Source organism: Trichechus manatus, unplaced genomic scaffold (genome assembly GCF_000243295.1).
Source record: "Trichechus manatus latirostris isolate Lorelei unplaced genomic scaffold, TriManLat1.0 scaffold00004, whole genome shotgun sequence".
NCBI lineage: Eukaryota > Metazoa > Chordata > Mammalia > Sirenia > Trichechidae > Trichechus > Trichechus manatus.
The window spans coordinates 22,716,043-22,733,968 of NW_004443940.1; the positions used below are offsets into that span (position 1 = coordinate 22,716,043).

The following is a 17,926-nucleotide window of genomic DNA, read 5'->3' on the forward strand; positions in this document are numbered from 1 at the left end:
AGAGGCTTGGAAAAATGGATGCCACTGTAGCTGGGCCCCCAGCTTTCTTGGGAGAAAATGGAGAAGGCTCAGTCAGCATGGGCACCTCGCCTTCATTCTCACATGCTGAGATGATGTGTAGCCTGGCCCTCACAGGTCCACTCAAAACTCTGGCCAAGACAATGTTTATAGCATCAACATAGTGGTCTGAGTCAAAATTCAAATGCAACAGCTATCTAACTTTAAATTACTGTGGGATTGCCTCTTTCTCTCTTAGAAATAGAACTCCAAGATCAGGCCTCCCCTCATTTGGTGAAACAAACAGCAATGGCAAAATGGAAGTGAGTCTGAAGCTATGACCTTACCTCCACGTACAGGAGAGGGAAAATTCCAATCTTGTCTCCCAGCATTCCTTCTGCCCAGTTATCATCGACTCTTCTGATCACAGTCAAAATCTCATCCTGAAATTTTTGGAGCCCACCATGTACACAAGCACATGTACATATACACACAAAAAAGAAGAAAAAAAGAAAAGGAGACTGGTCAGTATTGTTGAGGCAAAGAAAGAATTTTAAGTTACCACTTTTGGTTTATTGTCCGCTCAGATATTTGACATATAAAAAATAGTCAGCCCTTACATCTTCACCGGTGGCCTCCTTCACTCTCTCTGATTATGGCTGCAAAGATTCTCAAATGGAAAATGTGTCAATTCACAATACAGTTGGTGCTTGAAAATTCAAGTTCCTATTATTTGTTTAATGAAATAAAAATACATTGTATGAAAACAAATTCAGCTAAGTATAAAATGTTTTAAGTTTCTGGCTACAGCAAAGAATAAAACAATAATCCAACTCAACTCCAGTTATTTAGAGTTGTGGGTACATAAAGCTTTGAATAACCCTCTTAAATTCTTTGGTATATCAGACAATACCAAGTATAAATGCACAAAATGGGAGATTGAAGGAGAAAAGAAGAGGTATAAAGTAAGGAGGAAAGATAATACCCAGGATATCTGTCACAAATGCCCAGAGCCTCAGAGACAAACTACAGGGTCATGTGGAAAGGAGGAGTGGCAGAGAGAGAAAGACAGGGAAGAGATGGAGAACAAATGGGTGAATGACCAGAGAGGAACCAAGGGGAAAAGAGAGATAACCAACCTGCAACAGTATAAAAGGGGACAGAGGCCACTACCAGAGACAGCCATGGGAAAAACTGGTGCCTACCCCGAGGGTATCTTTAGCTCACCTCCATTCCCTTTCCTGTAATCATCCTTCCTTCAGCACCCAGGGCAGATAGTGGTACTCCTCCAAGGTCTCTCTGCTTAAACCTACCAGTCCTTTGTCCCTCAGGAATCTGTTAGGAGATCAGCCGGCCAACCTGGGAATCTAATGTGCTAAACAGTTGACAACCAAGAGCAGCCTAATGTGGTAACCCCTATTAGACCTGAAGGTAGCATCTGCCTTTCCAGCCAGCCTTTAGCACTTTAGTGTAAAGCAATACTATGGGGCTTTTAAACTTCTTTTTAGGGCCAGAGGGAGGGACTTTTTCAGTCAGGGTAGTGTTGTTGTTCTTAGGTGTCATTGAATGGGTTCCAACTCATAGCAACCCTGTGTACAACAGAACTTAACAATGCCTAGTCCTGCGCCATCCTCATAATTTTTGCTATATTTGAGCCCATTCTGCAGCCACTGTGTCAATCCATCTTGTCGAGGGTCTTCCCCTTTTTTGCTGACCCTCTACTTTACCAAGCATGATGTCCTCCTCCAGGGACTGGTCCCTCCTGATAACAGGTCCAAATTACGTGAGACGATGTCTTGCTATCCTTGCTTCTAAGATGCATTCTGGCTATACTGCTTCCAAGACAGATTTGTTCGTTCTTCTGGCAGTCCATGGTATATTCAATATTATTCACAAACACCATAATTCAAAGGCATCAGTTCTTCTTCCGTCTTCCAGTCAGGGTAGACTTTACAAAATTATCAGAAAAGCTTCTTCACCGTGACCTGAGTGGCCTAACAGTTTGGGGTGTTCATCTAGGGCAAAGTAAGATGATCTAATGGGAACTACATATACCTTTCAGAAAATGCAAGAAAGGGAAAGGCAAGAGTGGGAATCTGTATTGAGAATACTCACAAGGTCTGTTCCAAACCCCTTCTCCCTCACATTGCCTCCTGAGTATAGGGTAGAGTTTGGGGGTCATCATACTCTTTGTTTTCCCTGTCCTCACTCCCAGTTTCCCAGCTTTGAAAACAAACAAACAATGAAATGATTCGCAACTCTGTAATACTTCTTTTTCCAATTGATATCAAACCAAACCAAACCCACTGCCGTCCAATCAATTCCGACTCAGAGCGACCCTATAGGACAGAGTAGGACTGCTCCATAAGGTTTCCAAGGAGTGCCTGGTGGATTCGAACTGCTGACCTTCTGGTTAGCAGCCATAGCTTTTAACCACTGCTCCACCAGGGTTTCCAACTGATACCATAGGCCAGAAAAATACAGTAGGCTTTATGAGGGAATCATATCTTTCCACGTTACATACCGGCAATGGATTCTCAGCCTAGAGGATAATACTTAGAAGGGTTTTCTTCTAGCAAATGCTCCATCATTAGAGTGTTTAGCTTTTCTGATACACGCTAGGACCAAAGTGGCAGAGTGGCTTTAGAGAGATGAACAGACAATGCCACTTCAATCTCTTGCCTTGCTCACCTTACAAGATCACAAGCTGAGGAGTCATGAGCACACTGATTAACTCAGCTCAGATTTAGCCGAAGAGAGGACCAGAAGACTCGGCTTATTATGCAATCAGAAAGGTATCTGACGTCTTCCTATCAGCCCGAGTTTTCACAACAGTAAAATATTACAAATAGCTTTTAAATTTTGCACAGGGCCAGGCAACGTTTCGTTCTGTTGTACATGGGGTCTCTATGAGTCAGAGCTGACTTGAAGGCACCTAACAATAATAACATTAAAAAATTACAAAGAAGGAACTACCAGTTTAGATTTCATAAATGAGGAAAATACTAGAATATTCACATAATTATTTAACACTGGCCTAGAAATTAAAGCCAAAGAAATAGCAAAAGAAAAAGAAAAAGTATAAATATTGAAAAGAAGACTGAACAATTTTCTACCTAGAAAAACAGAGCAGCAACTAAAAATTAGGAAAAATAAGAGTTTGGAAAAGACTGCCAGTTTTTAAACAAATACATATTAATAATTGGCTTTTCCATATACCATCAACACTCAATTAGAAAATGTAATTAAAATTGGCTACCCATTAAGAGAAAAATAAAGTTAGTGATCTAATTCATTGTAGATGTCAAAATTCGTTCTAGAAGGATTAAGGATTTAATGTTTTTAAAAAACACTTGACTATAGAGGAAAAAAATATGAATAAATGTTTAATCTTGGGCTGGGGGAAGTCTTTCAAAATATGATAACAAAGATTTGACTGTAGAAAAATTAAATTCTTCATATCAAAACAATAGAAACAAAACAAAATGTCAAATAAACTAGAAAAATAATTGCAGGGTGTATGAGAGACAATAGCATAATATCTTCAGTATATAAAGACTCTTTAAAAAACTGAAAGAAAAAAGATACATACCCGAAAAGAAAAATAGGCAAAGGGCAAAAATCAGGAAACTCACAAAAGAGCAAATTGTCAATAAACACATTTTAAAATTTCGACCTGACTAGTAATCATAGAAATACAATTTTCAAAAAGAAAATACCTTTTTTCCTCCTGTTTATCAAATTAGCAAAGATGAAAATAAAGCCAACTCATAACGTTGACCAGCATGCGGGGAAATAGGTACTTTTTCTCATTTTTGGTGGGGATGTAAATTTATGGCAGGTAGTTTGCCAATTCCAATACCAAAGCCTTTCAAGCCTGCATGCTCACTGGCCTAACAATGCCACTTCTAGGAGTCTATTCTACAGAAGTCAAAGATGTGCAAATTATTTAGCTCTGAGGATGCTCATCACTGCGTTTTAAAAGAGACAAAAACTAGAAACAAATGTGTAACAAAAGGATATTCATTAAATAAATTATGACATTGTCTACTCAGTGGAATATACTCAGTTCTTAATAATAATATGTTGTAGCTATTAGGTACCATCAAGCAGATTTCAACTCATAGAGACCCCATGTGACAGAGTAGAGCTGCCCCGTAGGGTTTTCTAGGCTGTATGTAATCTTTATGGGAGCAGATCACCGGCAGAGCCGCTGAGTAGGTTCGAACTGCCAACCTTTCGGTTAGCAGTCAAACACTTAACTGTTGTGCCACCATAATGGGAGTTGTAAAGGAAATGTTCCAAGTATATTTAAAAAAGAAATCCTAGCCCTGGCCTCCAGTCTCCCAGTTCTCCAAGCAGCCATTTATAAGGTTCTTATTCAGTCTTCCAGAAATACAGAGATATTCTACATATGTATATGCATATACGTGGTGGTGCAGTGGTTACAGTGATACTGCTAACTGAAAGGTCAGTGGTTCGAAAACACCACCAGCTCCTCGGGAGAAAGATGTGACAGTCTGCCTCCATGAGATTCACAGCCTTGGAAACCCTATGGGGTCGCTATGAGTTGGCATCAACTTGACAGCAGAGGGTATACACATGCACACACGTACATATCTGTGCACATACGCACGTACTTTAAAAAAATTCGAAAATGGTAGCATACTCCTCACACCGTGCTGCAGCTTGCTTTTTCCACTTACTTTAGCTTGGAGATTGTTCAGTGACTTACACATAGATCTCCCTCACGCTTTTAACAACCGCATAAGAGCATTCCATTGCGATGAACTATAATTCATTTAATGGACTTCATAATTATTTTCAAATGAAAAACGTAGGATATAAAACCATAGTTACAGCATCCATTATGTGGGCATGTCATGATTTATTTTACTAGTATGACCCTATTTTGTATTAAGAAATAAATATATATACCTAGGAGAAAGTCTGAAAATATACATGCCAACATTTTAAGAGTGGATAATTCTAGGAGAGGGTTAAAATCAGCTGGGTAGTGATTATAAGGATATATTCATTTTGTGATAATCATCACACAAAAAAGGGCATCTTTATTTTATTTTTTGCTCCTTTCTGTTTTCCAAATATTCCATAATGAGTATTAGTTTTGTAATAAGAGAAATGTTGTCTTATAAACCAGAAAAAAAAAAAAAAAAAAAAAAAAACCAGGAAGAAAACAAGAGGCTAGAAATTTTCTTGTGCTTCTGGATGACACTCTATATTTTCTCTTAATTTTGAAATTTTTAACAAAATTAAAAAGCAAAAATAATTTATTTATCTTTTGTACAGAAAAAACTGATTTGCAGACAATGCAACAATGGAAGGGACAGATAACATGTTAGATGGCAGGGCCATGGATCACAGGTACAGACAAGGCTGGAACAACAGATACAAACAAAACCATTCAATTTGACAGAGAAAATGTACATTCCTACATTTAACCTAAATATATATGTATATATAGATGTTCCTTGATAAGAGCATCTACCACCAGTTGCTGTCGAGTCGATTCCGACTCCTGGTGACCCTATGTGTGTCAGAGTAGATCTGTGCTCCATAGGGTTTTCAATGGCTGGTTTTTGGGCAGTAGACCCATCAGGCCTTTCTTCTGAGGCGCCTCTGGGTGGACTTGAACCTCCAACCTTTCTGTTAGCAGCTGAGCATGTTTGCACCACCCAGTGACTCCTGATAAGAACACAGATGATATAAAATAGCACTTGGGGCTTTTAGTTAAATACAACCTCCACATTAGTTGTCATTATGATCTGGTTGCTAGAGATATATAAACACGTTATAAACACCATTCCAGTCAAGAACTAATAGCACCGTGGAGCAATGAAAGTAAACAAACTACAGCTCCCTGAAACAACATGGGCATATTTCACAAATATAATGCTGAGAGAGAAGAAAAAAAACTGTACACAAAAATGTATTCTGTACGGTTTCATTTATTTGAAGTGCAAGAACAAACACAGCTAATCTATGGTGTTAGAGATGGGAGGAACAAAGGGGTAGTGATAGAGGAGGCATATAGGCATGCTGGTAACATGCCATTTCTTGACCTGGGGAGTGATTATTATAAGAATATATTCTAGTTGTGATAATCATCAAGTTGTATGGTTATAATTAGTAGACTTTTTGGTATATTATTCCATACTTTCTTAAAAAGTTTTTTTTAAGAATTTAAAAAGGTTCATCTAGTCTGGACAAGTCATGGCACACTTTGACTGTTGTGCTCAGTCCTAACACATCTTTAAAGGGATGTCATATACCAAGGAAGCCAAGCATTACAAGAAAAGTCTGGAACCAAGTCACATAAAGACAAGGAAGAAAGCGGGATTATTGAGCCTGAAAAAAACAAGGTGAGAAAACTATAGGGATATAATTATTGTCTTTGAGTTTTGGCATTATTCCCATACCAAACCTGTTGCCACTGAGTTAATTCCGACTCATAGCGACCCTATAGGACAGAGTAGAACTGCCCCATAGGGTTTCCAAGACTATAATCTTTATGGGAGCAGATCGCCAGCCGGAGGGTTCTAATCTCTGACTTTAGGGTTAGCTGCCGAGCATTTTAACCACTGCGCAACCAGGACTCCTTTTGGCATTATTAACCCATTACCATCAAGTTGATTCTGACTCATAGCGACCCTATAGGACAGAGTAGAACTAGATTTCCAAGGTTGTAATCTTTACAGCAGATTGTCAGGTCTTTTCTCCTGCAGAGTGGCTGCTGGGTTTGAAATGCCAACTTTTCAATTAATAGCCAAGAGCTTAACCACTATGCCACCAGGGCTCCTTTTGGCACCATTCCGTTGCTATCGAGTCAATTCCAACTCCTAACGACTATATAGGACAGAGTAGAACTGCATGATAGGGTTTCCAAGGAGCTGCTGGTGTGCTTGGCCTCCATAGTGCTGAGGTCTGTGTCACAGGTCAGCAAACTGTTTTCTGTAAACTTTTTTAAAAGTCAACATTTTAGGCTTTGTGGGCAGTACAGTCACTATCACAACCACTCAGCTTTGCTGTTGTCACACACAAGCAGCCATAGGCAATACGTAAATGAATGCACCTGGCCATGTTTCCATAAAACTTTATTTACAAAGTCAGGCAGTAGGCAGGATTTGGCCCGTGAGCTGGAGTTTACCAATCCCTGTTCAATGTAGATGAGTAAACTAAACCCAGCTAGACACCACACATATTACCGATAGTCAGATGGGGTAGGTAAGTTTCTGGGCCAATACGGCAGCATTCAAGGGTTTTATGAAAGAAAGTTGTTTCCACCACCATGACATTTCACTTTCAGACACATAATTCAATTTCATTTACAGGCTTCATGTAAAGCCTTCATTGCTCGCGGTGGGTCAGTAGACTTCCATGTGCTGTTTTCCCTATTCCCTGATATCCCAAGCTTTGAAAAATACACCAAATGCCATTGACATATGGCACTGATTCCCCTCTGCATTCAGTCGCTCTCAGGGTGGTCCTAAATGATTGTAATGCATGGCCATGAACATAAAGTGGCTATTAAAAATGCACTGCCTTCCATACGATCCTGCAATCCCACTCCTAGGACTATATCCTAGAGAAATAAGAGCCGTCACACGAATAGACATACACACACCCATATTCACTGCAGCATTATTCACAATAGCAAAAAGACAGGAACAACCTAAGTGCCCATCAACAGATGAATGGATAAACAAACTATGGTACACACACACAATGGAGTACTACGCAATGATAAAGAGCAATGATGAATCTTCGAAACCTCTCACAACATGGATGAATCTGGAGGGCATTTGCTGAGTGAAATAAGTCAATCACAAAAGGACAAATACTGTATGAGACCACTATTAAAAACAAACAACAACACTGTCTTGCTTCCCAAGGCTCAATGGGTTACGCATTTGCAAAGGATTTGGGTAACCTGGTAGGCCCCGCCATCTAAAAGGGGGCTTTAAACTGCATTTCTAATTCATTTACCTAGCTCTTCAAAAGTTCGTGCACTCATGTCTACTTGCCGGAGAGAAAAACTGCAAACCCAGATGGGCCTCCATTAGGAACAAAAGCTGTACAGACAGAGCCCCAACAAGCTAGGCCCTGTCCCCACGTACAGTTCAGGTGTGTCTGTGTCCCCACGGAAATCCCCTGGATGCCATCAAAGGTGGTTCACAGAACACGCTGCCCTTGGATACCTCTTTAAAAGGTACATCTTGGTAAATGTCACAGCTTGCGTATCAAGTGTTTGAGGGCTCAGCCTGAAATACCATGATCACTGAAGCCGTGGAAAATCCCTCAGCAGCTGCAATCACCTACCACTCTGGAGAAACCATCACTTAAGTGCTAATATTCTACACTATTCAATGAGCTGTAAGGCAATATTACGTATAAAACACATAGAAACGATCCCCAAAGGGCCATGAATAGCAAACACTCTGTGGCACTCCTGGAGTGCTACTTCAACTTTCTCCACTCTGTTCTCTCACATACAGTCAACTGGTTTCCAAGAAGCAGATATGAATGAGGGACCAGAAATGTTTCCTTCAGAAACTGCCTGTGCCGACTTCCAGTATGCCGCGGTGTCTTGGGTTCTTCTGTTGAGTGCTGTTAAACAGCCTTGGCCTTTGCCACCGCCCACAGCCTCCTCCAGGATGCAGCGGGACGACCGGACCCCGACCCTGCTAAAGACGTGTGCCCCATTGTCAGATGCAAGTCAGTCAAAGACAGATCGTTCTTAACTACTCTGTTTTGCAGAAAGAAAGGAAAATTAAAAAAGGGAAAAGCTCAAAAACTCCCTCAGCCTTTTGTTGCAGAAATAACACAACATTGTGCCTCTGATAACTATCTGCCATTCACAGTCAGGTTCCTAATGGAATCATTAACTGCCATTAATCCACCCAACATAAAGCAAGCTGGCTCCGCAGCTCCAGCCTCCTGCCGAGCCTTCAGGTGGGAGTGACTTTCCAGAAGCCTGGGGGCATTCTCCCATTTTAACACCTCTCTCACCCCATCTGAACTCCAGAGGCTGATGAAGGCCTAGGGTCACTTAAAGATGAGGCAACATTCCAGAGCCCACCTCTCAGGGAGTCTCAGTGATGAGGGAAGCCTGGAACCAAAGATGGGCCTGGACCTTCCCCATGTGGAGGTGGAGACGTCAGACATCAGAGACGTCAGATTGTCTGATCCCCTGGTCCTTGGAGCTCCCTCCTGTACACATACTCGCACATGCGTGTGCACACACACACACACACACATACACTCACACACGCTCAGACAACATACACTCACACACACGTTCATGTACACATACACTCACACACTCATACACATACATACACTCACACGCTCACACAACATACACTCACACACTCATGCACACATACACTCAGAGACCCTCACACACACTCACACACATATACTCTCTCACACACACACACTCACACACATATACGCTCACACACACATACTCTCCCATACATGCACACTCAAACTCACATACACACTCACACACATTCACACACACATACCCTCACACAATCACACAATCACACACACACACGTCAGCAGAGTGCAGTCCTCGTGTACCCTGATAATCGATGGCCTTGTGTGCTTGTCACTGGATTGTCAATAACTGACGGCTGGGACTCAGTGGTACTCATCTTACTAGCTCAGCACCTAGCCCAGCATCTGGAACAAAATCAATGGCTGATGAACATCTGAAGAGTGAATGAATGAACAAGTGACCAAGGAGATTAGAAAGAAATAAACTTACACTTTCAAGATACCAGTTGCCATCAAGTCGATCCCAACTCCTGGCGACTTAATGTGCGTCAGAATAGAATGGTGCTCCATAGGCTGAGCTTTCAGAAGTAGATCAGCAGGCCCTTCCTCCGATGCACCTTTGAGTGGACTTAACCCAGCCACCTTTTGGTTATTAGCCAAGCACATTACCCATTTGCACTAGTCATGCTTTCAATAGCAAGACTTTTTCAATAGCTGACCCTTTACCCCAGTCCAAGGCAGAGCACTCTCTCTCTCTCAACTTTGGTTCCTTAAAAAGGAAGACTAGCCTCATACTCCCTGTCAAACATTTATTAAATACCCCAGGTGCCCTGCACTGTTGTACACGCAAGGGATCCAGCAGGAAAGAGGTAATGACCCCAACCTCATGGAGCTTGCATTGCCGTGAGAAGAGACAATTTTCACGTGAATATAAATATACAACAAGTCAAGAAAGGAACATGAGGGGCTATGGAGTGCTGAGTGTGCGTTTGAGGAACACGCTATTATACAGGTAGTCAGGGTGCGCTGCTCCGAGAAGTAGATGTCTGAGCAGAGATCTGACAAGGGTGAGGTGAAAGCCAGGCAGACTGTGGGGAGGCCAATGGAAAGGCCCTGTGGGCCCACTGGCTTGGCCCTGAGACAAACAGCAAGGAGCCCTGTGTGGCTGGAAGTGGAGGGAGCAAGCAGCAAGAAATAAGGTGGGAGAGGTGGCCATGGGCAGGATCACATGGGGTGTTTGGGGCAATAACAACTTTAACTTCTTCTATTCTAAGGGGGATGAGAAACCATTGGAGGGCTTTCAGCAGAGGTGTGACATGGTTCTCATGTACATTAAAGGCACTTTGACTTTCAGAAAGGCCTGGTGATCTACTTCTGGAAAATCAGCCATTGAAACCTTATGGAGCACAGGTCTTCTCTGACACACATGGGGTTGTTATGAGTCAGAACCTACTTGACGGCAACTGGTTTGGTTGTAGTTTTACTGAGTGGAGAACAGGCTGCACTGGGATGGAAGCAGACAGGCTGCCCAAGATGTGCTGCTATTACCCAGGTAAGAGGGGAGAGTGGTCAGGTGCAGGGTGGGAGCTGTGTTCGTGGGCAGACGAGCTCAGATTCTGGACATTTTTGGAAAATATTTTCTGACCAGGTTTTAGGTATCTCCCAGCCTTTGCCTGCAAACCAGAATGGTTCTCTATACAAGTTCTCAGAACCCTATCTGATGTCAAAAGAAGAGGATGGGACAAGGACATTCTTGGAAACCCTTAAAAAAAACCCTGCTGCCGTCAAGTCAATTCCAACTCATAGTGACCCTACGGGACAGAGTAGAACTCCCCCATAGGGTTTCCAAGGAGCAGCTGGTGGATTCGAACTGCCACCCTTTTGATTAGCGGCTGAGCTCTTAACCACTGTACCACCAGGGCTCCTTGGAAACCCTATGGGGTTGCTATGAGCTGGAATCAACTCAACAGCAGTGGGTGTGGTTGGTTTGGTAGCTGAGTGACAATAAGATAAGTAAACCACCAAAAAAAGAATGCAATTTAGGTCCCGCTCTTGTACGCCAAGCCTTATACTCAGCTCTTTACTTACAGTATATCATTTAACCCTTGAAACCCCACATGGTAAGTATCAGTCCCTGGGGAGTGCAAATGGTTAAGCACTCAAATACTCGATGAAAGGTTGGCAGTTTGAACCCACCCCGAGGTGCCTCAGGAAACAGGCCTGGCAATCTGCTTCCAAAAGGTCACAGCCTTGAAAACCCTACGAAGCAGTTCTGCTCTGTACACACGGGGTCGCCATGAGTTGGAGTCAACTTGACGGTAACTAACAACCACCACCCTGAAGATTAGGAACTTGTGGCTCAGTGAGGTTGAGTTGCCCTAAGGTCACAGAGGTAATCATTAGGGCATAACTTCAATGAGGTTATTGTACCCAGTTGCCTCCCCACCAAATGCAATCCCTCCCTGAGGGTTTAGAGCGCAGCCCAACTCAAGGCATCATGTGAGCATTGCAAGAAACAGCTAACAGAGCTTGGCGACCGCTGGACTTCTTGCCTTTCATCCTTTTATTTACATATGCCTAGTTTTTTGGAGGAGCCCTGGTGGCAGCGCAGTAGTTAAGAGCTTGGCTGCTAATCAAAAGGCTGGCAGTTCGAATCCACCAGCCACTCCTTGGAAACCCTGTGGGGCAGTTCTACTCTGTCCTATAGGGTCACTGTGAACCGATTCCATGGCAATGGGTTTGGTTTTTTTTTTTTTAGTTTTTCAGAGTGGGACTACTAAGAAGTTATAAAATATGCTTCTGATAGCTGCTTTACAAAAAGTAATTATTAATCCCTTCCTTAAATAAAACAAAGACTTTGGTTTTAGAATGACTTTAATTAATGTCATTTTAACAGTCAGGACTGTTGAACAGTACACTAAAGGTAAAAATTTTCCTTTGATTTCACCTGCTTCGTGTCTTTCTAAAGTTCATTAATGCCACCACAATGATTCTTTTCTTTTTTTAAGGAAGTTGGTACCATCAGTGGTGTTTAGTGACTCCATCTTTCTTTGCTGGCTCCAGAATGGAACATATCCAAAAAAAAAAAGTTCCCTGGAGCCAAAGCCAAGCTACCATGAACCAAATCATGCTAAAGAACCATTTGGTCACTCAAGGTGCGATATAAGCGAAAGTTGTTAAACTGAACTAGCCATGTGCACGTCAACTGTATTCCAGGCACGGAGGAAGTGAGCTGGGTCAAATACAGAGTTCAAGAAAAATATCAAGCAAATAATGCTGGCAACAGAACATAGAAATTGAGCAGAAAAGAGTCATGCCTATGGTCCTTTAGAGCCTATATTTACAGAAGTTTAGAAGGGAGAGATGCAGATAGAACAGGGCAGCTACTAGAGGCGGGAGTGATGTCAAGGTATGGTTCTCCCCTAACCAAAGCTTTGCTGTACATTCACGTTACTAAATGAGTTGTGTCCCCTCTAAAATTTATGTTGAAGTCCTCACTCCAGTACCTGTGAACATGGCCTTGTTTGGAAATTGAGTCTTTGAAGATGTTACCAGTTAACAAGAGGTAATATAGCAGTAGGATGAGTCCTTATGAGGGATGTCCTTAGAAAAGAGATGGACACACACAGAGGGAAGACGGCCACGTGAAGATGGAAGCAGAGACTGGAGTGATGCTTCTACAGGCCAAGGCATGACAAGGATTGCCAGGAGCAACCAGAAGCTAGACTGAGTCAAGGAAGAATCTGTCCTTACAGCCTTCAGAGAGAGCATGGTCTTGCTGACACCTTGAGTTTGGACTTCTAGCCTCCAAGGACTGCCAGAAGAATGAACAAATCTGTCTTAGAAGAAGTACAGCCAGAATGCTCCTTAGACGCAAGGATGGTGACACTTCGTCTCACATACTTTGGATGTGTTATCAGGAGGGATCAGTTCCTGGAGAAGGACATCATGCTTGGTAAAGCAGAGGGTCAGCGAAAAAGAGGAAGACCCTCAACGAGATGGATTGACAATGGCTGGAACAACGGGCTGAAGCATAACAACGATCTTGAGGCTGGTTCAGGACCGGGCAGTGTTTCGTTCTGTTGTACATGGGGCTGCTGGGAATTGGAACGGACTCGACAGCACCTAACAACAACAACAACAGCCTCCAGAACTGGGAGACAATAAATTTCTGTAACTCAGTTTGCTGGACTTTGTCATGGCAGCCCCGGGAAACCAATGCAGTGGGTCAGAAGACAAAGTGGGTATTGTTGAAGAGCTTATCTGGAACATGGTTGGGGGGGGTCACAGTATGATTTTCTTTCAGAATCACACCCATGGGTCTCTAACTCCACATTAATCCACAGGATTCAAGAAAATAAAGCCCTTGAAAAAACATACTGTGCTGACACTCTCCACACAGCCTCCTGTGGATACAGCTGCTGCGTTCGTTACATGGCTGGCTCCTTCGCCACCTTCAATTTCAGCAGAACTAGTGCCTTTTCAGAGAGGCCTTCCACGGCCACCCCAGCCTCACAGCACTAATGCCCACTCACTTCACGGTGACAGATGAAGACTTTCATGGGCCCTAAGCACTAAAAGGAGCCCTGGTGGCACAGTGGTTGAGCGCTACAGTGAGCTACAGCACTAATCAAAAGGTCGGCAGTTCGAATCCACCAGCCACTCCTTGGAAACCCTCTGGGGCAGTCCTACCCTGTCCTATAGGATCGCTATGAGTTGGAATCCACTTGATGGCAACGAGCAAAAAGATCATGCTACCCCCCCTAACAAAATTCAAAATAAAAACAACACCAATCACAAAATGCATCTAAGAAGCCTAGCAAAGTTGTTACTTCTCCCATGAGGACTACTTTAACATTTCTTTTGAAATATCACATATTAAAATTTATCATTAAATATTTCGGAACCCTTCGCCTACCTATTGGGTGCTTCATTATAGCTCATTACTCTCTGGAATTATCCTTTTTGCATTTACTTCTTGACTTGCTTATTGCCTGTTCCTCCCATGAGACTACAAGCTCTAAGAGGGCAGGGAGTTAGTGTGCCTGTTCATTGCTGCATCCCCTGTAAATAGCAGGGTGCCCAGCGCAGTGTTGGGGCCCAATAAACTTTTGTGGGATAAATGAGCCAAATGCCCTTTTGTCCTCTTGTCCAATGAGTTCTGGTCCTCACCTACAGAATGAAGAGTGTTCCCAGCACAGGCTAGGATCAGCAGGAGTTTGCTTACACCAGGAGAAGTTGTGCCTGCCTGTTGTTGTTAGGTGCCGTCTCACAGCGACCCTATAGGACAGAGCAGAAATGCCCCATAGGGTTTCCAAGGAGCGGCTGGTGGATTTGGACGGTCCACTTTTTGGTTAGCAGCCGAGCTCTTAACCACTGCGCTACCAGGGCTCCTTGTGCCTGCCTAGGAGGCTCCAAACATCTGGAACCTTTCAGTGAAAAATGAGTCCACTTGAGGCCCAGAGGGCTTCTTACTATAAAACCATCTTGATGAGGATGACCTTGTCTGTGTCCCAGAAGCCAACTGAGCTAGGAAGAGCCTGCGGAGGAGGCTCCTCCTGGGAAGGAGAAGCACATGGCCTCTCTCCTTAGTAAGAGCCTACCCAGGGACCCAAAGGGGTGGTTGGAGTCAGGGCTCTTGGTCACATGTCATTGTACAGAGCATCATGGGTCCAAAGGACATTCTAGGGAGGGTTCCATTCAGCAGAGAAGCGAGCAACGCTGGTGTTCCATCTACCTGCTAAGTCACATCCTTGGCAGCCTGCCATGCTGGCCCTCAGACAAAGAAAGAGAGGGGCCTCAATGCTGGCTTCCTAGGAAGCTTCATCAGCCAGATGACAATCGAAATTAGCATCAGAACACCTTGATGAAAGGAAGGAAGAAAGAGTTGAATCTCTGAATGGAAAAATAGATTATTCACTGTCAGGCTGAACAATGGAACAAGACATAAATAGCAGACGTGAGCACAGTTCAGCACTGCAGTACTGCAGGGAGCCCAGGCTGCAGAGTTAGTGCCAGGGACCTAGCAAGCGGCACGGAGGATGCACACGTGAGGAAAAGCCGAGAACAAAGCGAACATTCTGGGACTCTCTAGCCTTATGGAGGTTCCACTCCTTTCCATCTGAAAGTGACTCTGCCCGTTTTCACTTTCAAAGTCACTTAATAGCCTGGGTTAATCCTAATAAGGTTGCAGTTGAAAACCATTTGGCCATGCCAATTTCGCTCAAAAATGGTGTACGTGGTACTTCTGCAGCCCTATCTGTGGTCCAAAGATCTCTGCACCACAGCCAGATTCTGCACAGAGCAGATGACCATTCAATGCTTGGCTGCAAAAGAGAGAAAACAGCAATGACCTCTTGGCATCAGAGGCACTTGAGGGCCTGATTTAAAGGAACGGTTCCCTGTGTACGGAAGTGAAAGAAAGTGGGTTTTAAAATCAGAGATTTGAGTTAGAATTCTAGCTCCACTATTTACGTCTGTGTGTGTGTGCACGTGCACACGCGTGTGCATGAGAGGGGAGGGACAGAGCTAAGGGGAGAGAAAGAGGAGAGACAGGAGAGAGAGGACCATCCAACCTTGGATAACCTCACGTCTTTGAGCTTTGGTTCCATCACTGGGAACACAAGGCTCCACCTGCTTCCCCTGGAACCTCAGACGTTTATGAAGATCAAGTCAGAGCATGTAAAGCACGTAATCCAGCTTGGCATTTAATAGACGATTAATGAACGGTAACTGCCATTATCACCATACGGGAAGGAGACCATCAGCGCTTAAGTGCTGTCACCTCTAATTTCCTTAACACTTCACAACCTCAGAGGGCCAGGACAGCAGAACCAGGCTCCTCTGCATTCCACTCAGATCTACCAGGGCAGCTCATATTCGATAAGTAATATTTAGTTTGTTACCAACCACTGGTCCCTCTTGGCAAGTCTGACCCGGACGGTTCCGGCGGCTCTAAATATGTTGCTCCCTGCCACCTCTGGTGCTCTTAGAAGACGGGACTATGACCACACTGATTTCTGGGTCAGACTAGTTACTTCCCTGTGAGCCGGATGGGATCTTTGCAGCAGCTTCCTCTGTCCTTTCTCCCAGGCCCATGTGGTTCTTTATTCTGTTGCACCTGAGTCACCGCTTAAAAGCCACAGGGGAATTTCCATACCTCAGGTTAACGGAGGGGCCTGCTATTAGTGCTAACAGTGGTTCCCATTTTTCAAGTCCTTACTACGTGTCCGTTCTTGGGTGGCTGTGTTAGGCTGCGTGCCATCTCATTTCATTCACTTATAAAGTGGGTAAGACCTATCATCCTTGTATCATCCCCAGTTACTGAGGCACCAAACCGCAACCAAACCCACGGCTGCCAAGTTGATTCCGGCTCATAACGACCCTATAGGATAGAGTAGACCTGCTCCATAGGGTTCCCAAGGCTGTAAATCTTTACGGAAGCAGATGCCACATGTTTCTCCCGTGGAGTGGTTGGTGGGTTCGAACCACTGACCTTTCAGTTAGCAGCCAGGTGCTGTAACCACGGCACCACCAGGGCTCCTTTATTGAGGCACAGGGAGGTTAAATAATTTGCCCAAAGTCTCATAGAGGAGCCAGAACTCAAACTCTGAAGGTCTGGCCCCGGAACCCATGCTCTTAATGCAGGTTCTCTCTCTGGCTGGGAAAGATGTGAGTGGATGACAGGATGTGTTCACAGAGGCGGGAAGTGGCCCAGAAGAACCAAAGATTGGAGGAGGTGTGTGCTGAGGGTAGTTTCACTTTACCTTGGTGAAGGTCAGACAGTCCTTGTCTTGGTCCTTGTCCTTGATCTCAAAATCATAAAGTGCTTTGCCCTGGGGTGGGACCTGCGGCAAGGGTCGGAGGCACTGGATGTAGCTGGCGGGGAGGAAGCCATGGTTGCCGTTGAGCTCTCCATGGTACCAGTTCTCGTCCACTTTGCGTCGCAGGATGATGATGTCCCCCTTGCTAAACTTGAGGTCACCGGGTTCTTTCCCCTCATAACTGTAGAGGGCTTTTCCATAGGGAAGTTGAGAAATACTCTGAAAGCAAAATAAAATGCCTGGTTACTAAGCATAATCCTTCCCGATGCCCGAGGTTGAATTTGCTCTGAAAAGCATGGGATTTCCAAGGGGCTTTCTGTCGCTTGAAGTCCCTGGGTGGTGCAGACGGTTAATGGGCTCAGATGCTAACCTAAAAGTTGGAGGTTCAAGTCCACCCAGAGGCACCTCAGAAGAAAGGCCTGGTGATCTATTTCTGAAAGTCAGTCATTGAAAACCCTGCGGAGCACAGTTCCACTCTAACACACATGGGGTGGCCATGAGTCGGAATTGACCTGACAGCAACTGGTGAGGTTAGGTTCTGTTGCTGTGGGCATGTACAGAATGCCCTGGCAGCGGAAAACATTCGAAGAGAATAGATACCCTGTCCTAGGAATCCACAAGCTCCACAAGCAGAGACAGAGGGTCTGCATAACCACTTAGATAACAATCCACCCTTAAAGAGCACATGACAGGTGCTGGACACTGTCTTAAGCCTTTCACATACAGAGATGCTATAGGATTGCTATGAGCCCGAACTGACTCGACGGCAACAGGTTTGGTTTGTTTTTTTTTTTTTTTTT

At 44.0% G+C, this 17,926-nt stretch overlaps 1 protein-coding gene across 1 annotated transcript in view; it reads right to left on the reverse strand.

Annotated features, from left to right (window-relative positions):
- SH3RF3 (SH3 domain containing ring finger 3) overlaps positions 1 to 17,926 on the reverse strand; it is a 465,406-nt gene that overhangs the window by 179,710 nt on the left and 267,770 nt on the right. Inside the window, exons 3-4 of the mRNA XM_012556270.1 lie at positions 17,070 to 17,343; positions 345 to 440 (exon numbers count right to left, since the gene is read on the reverse strand). Of these exons, the coding sequence (XP_012411724.1) occupies positions 345 to 440; positions 17,070 to 17,343 (370 nt within the window). The remainder of the gene's footprint in view (positions 1 to 344; positions 441 to 17,069; positions 17,344 to 17,926) is intronic.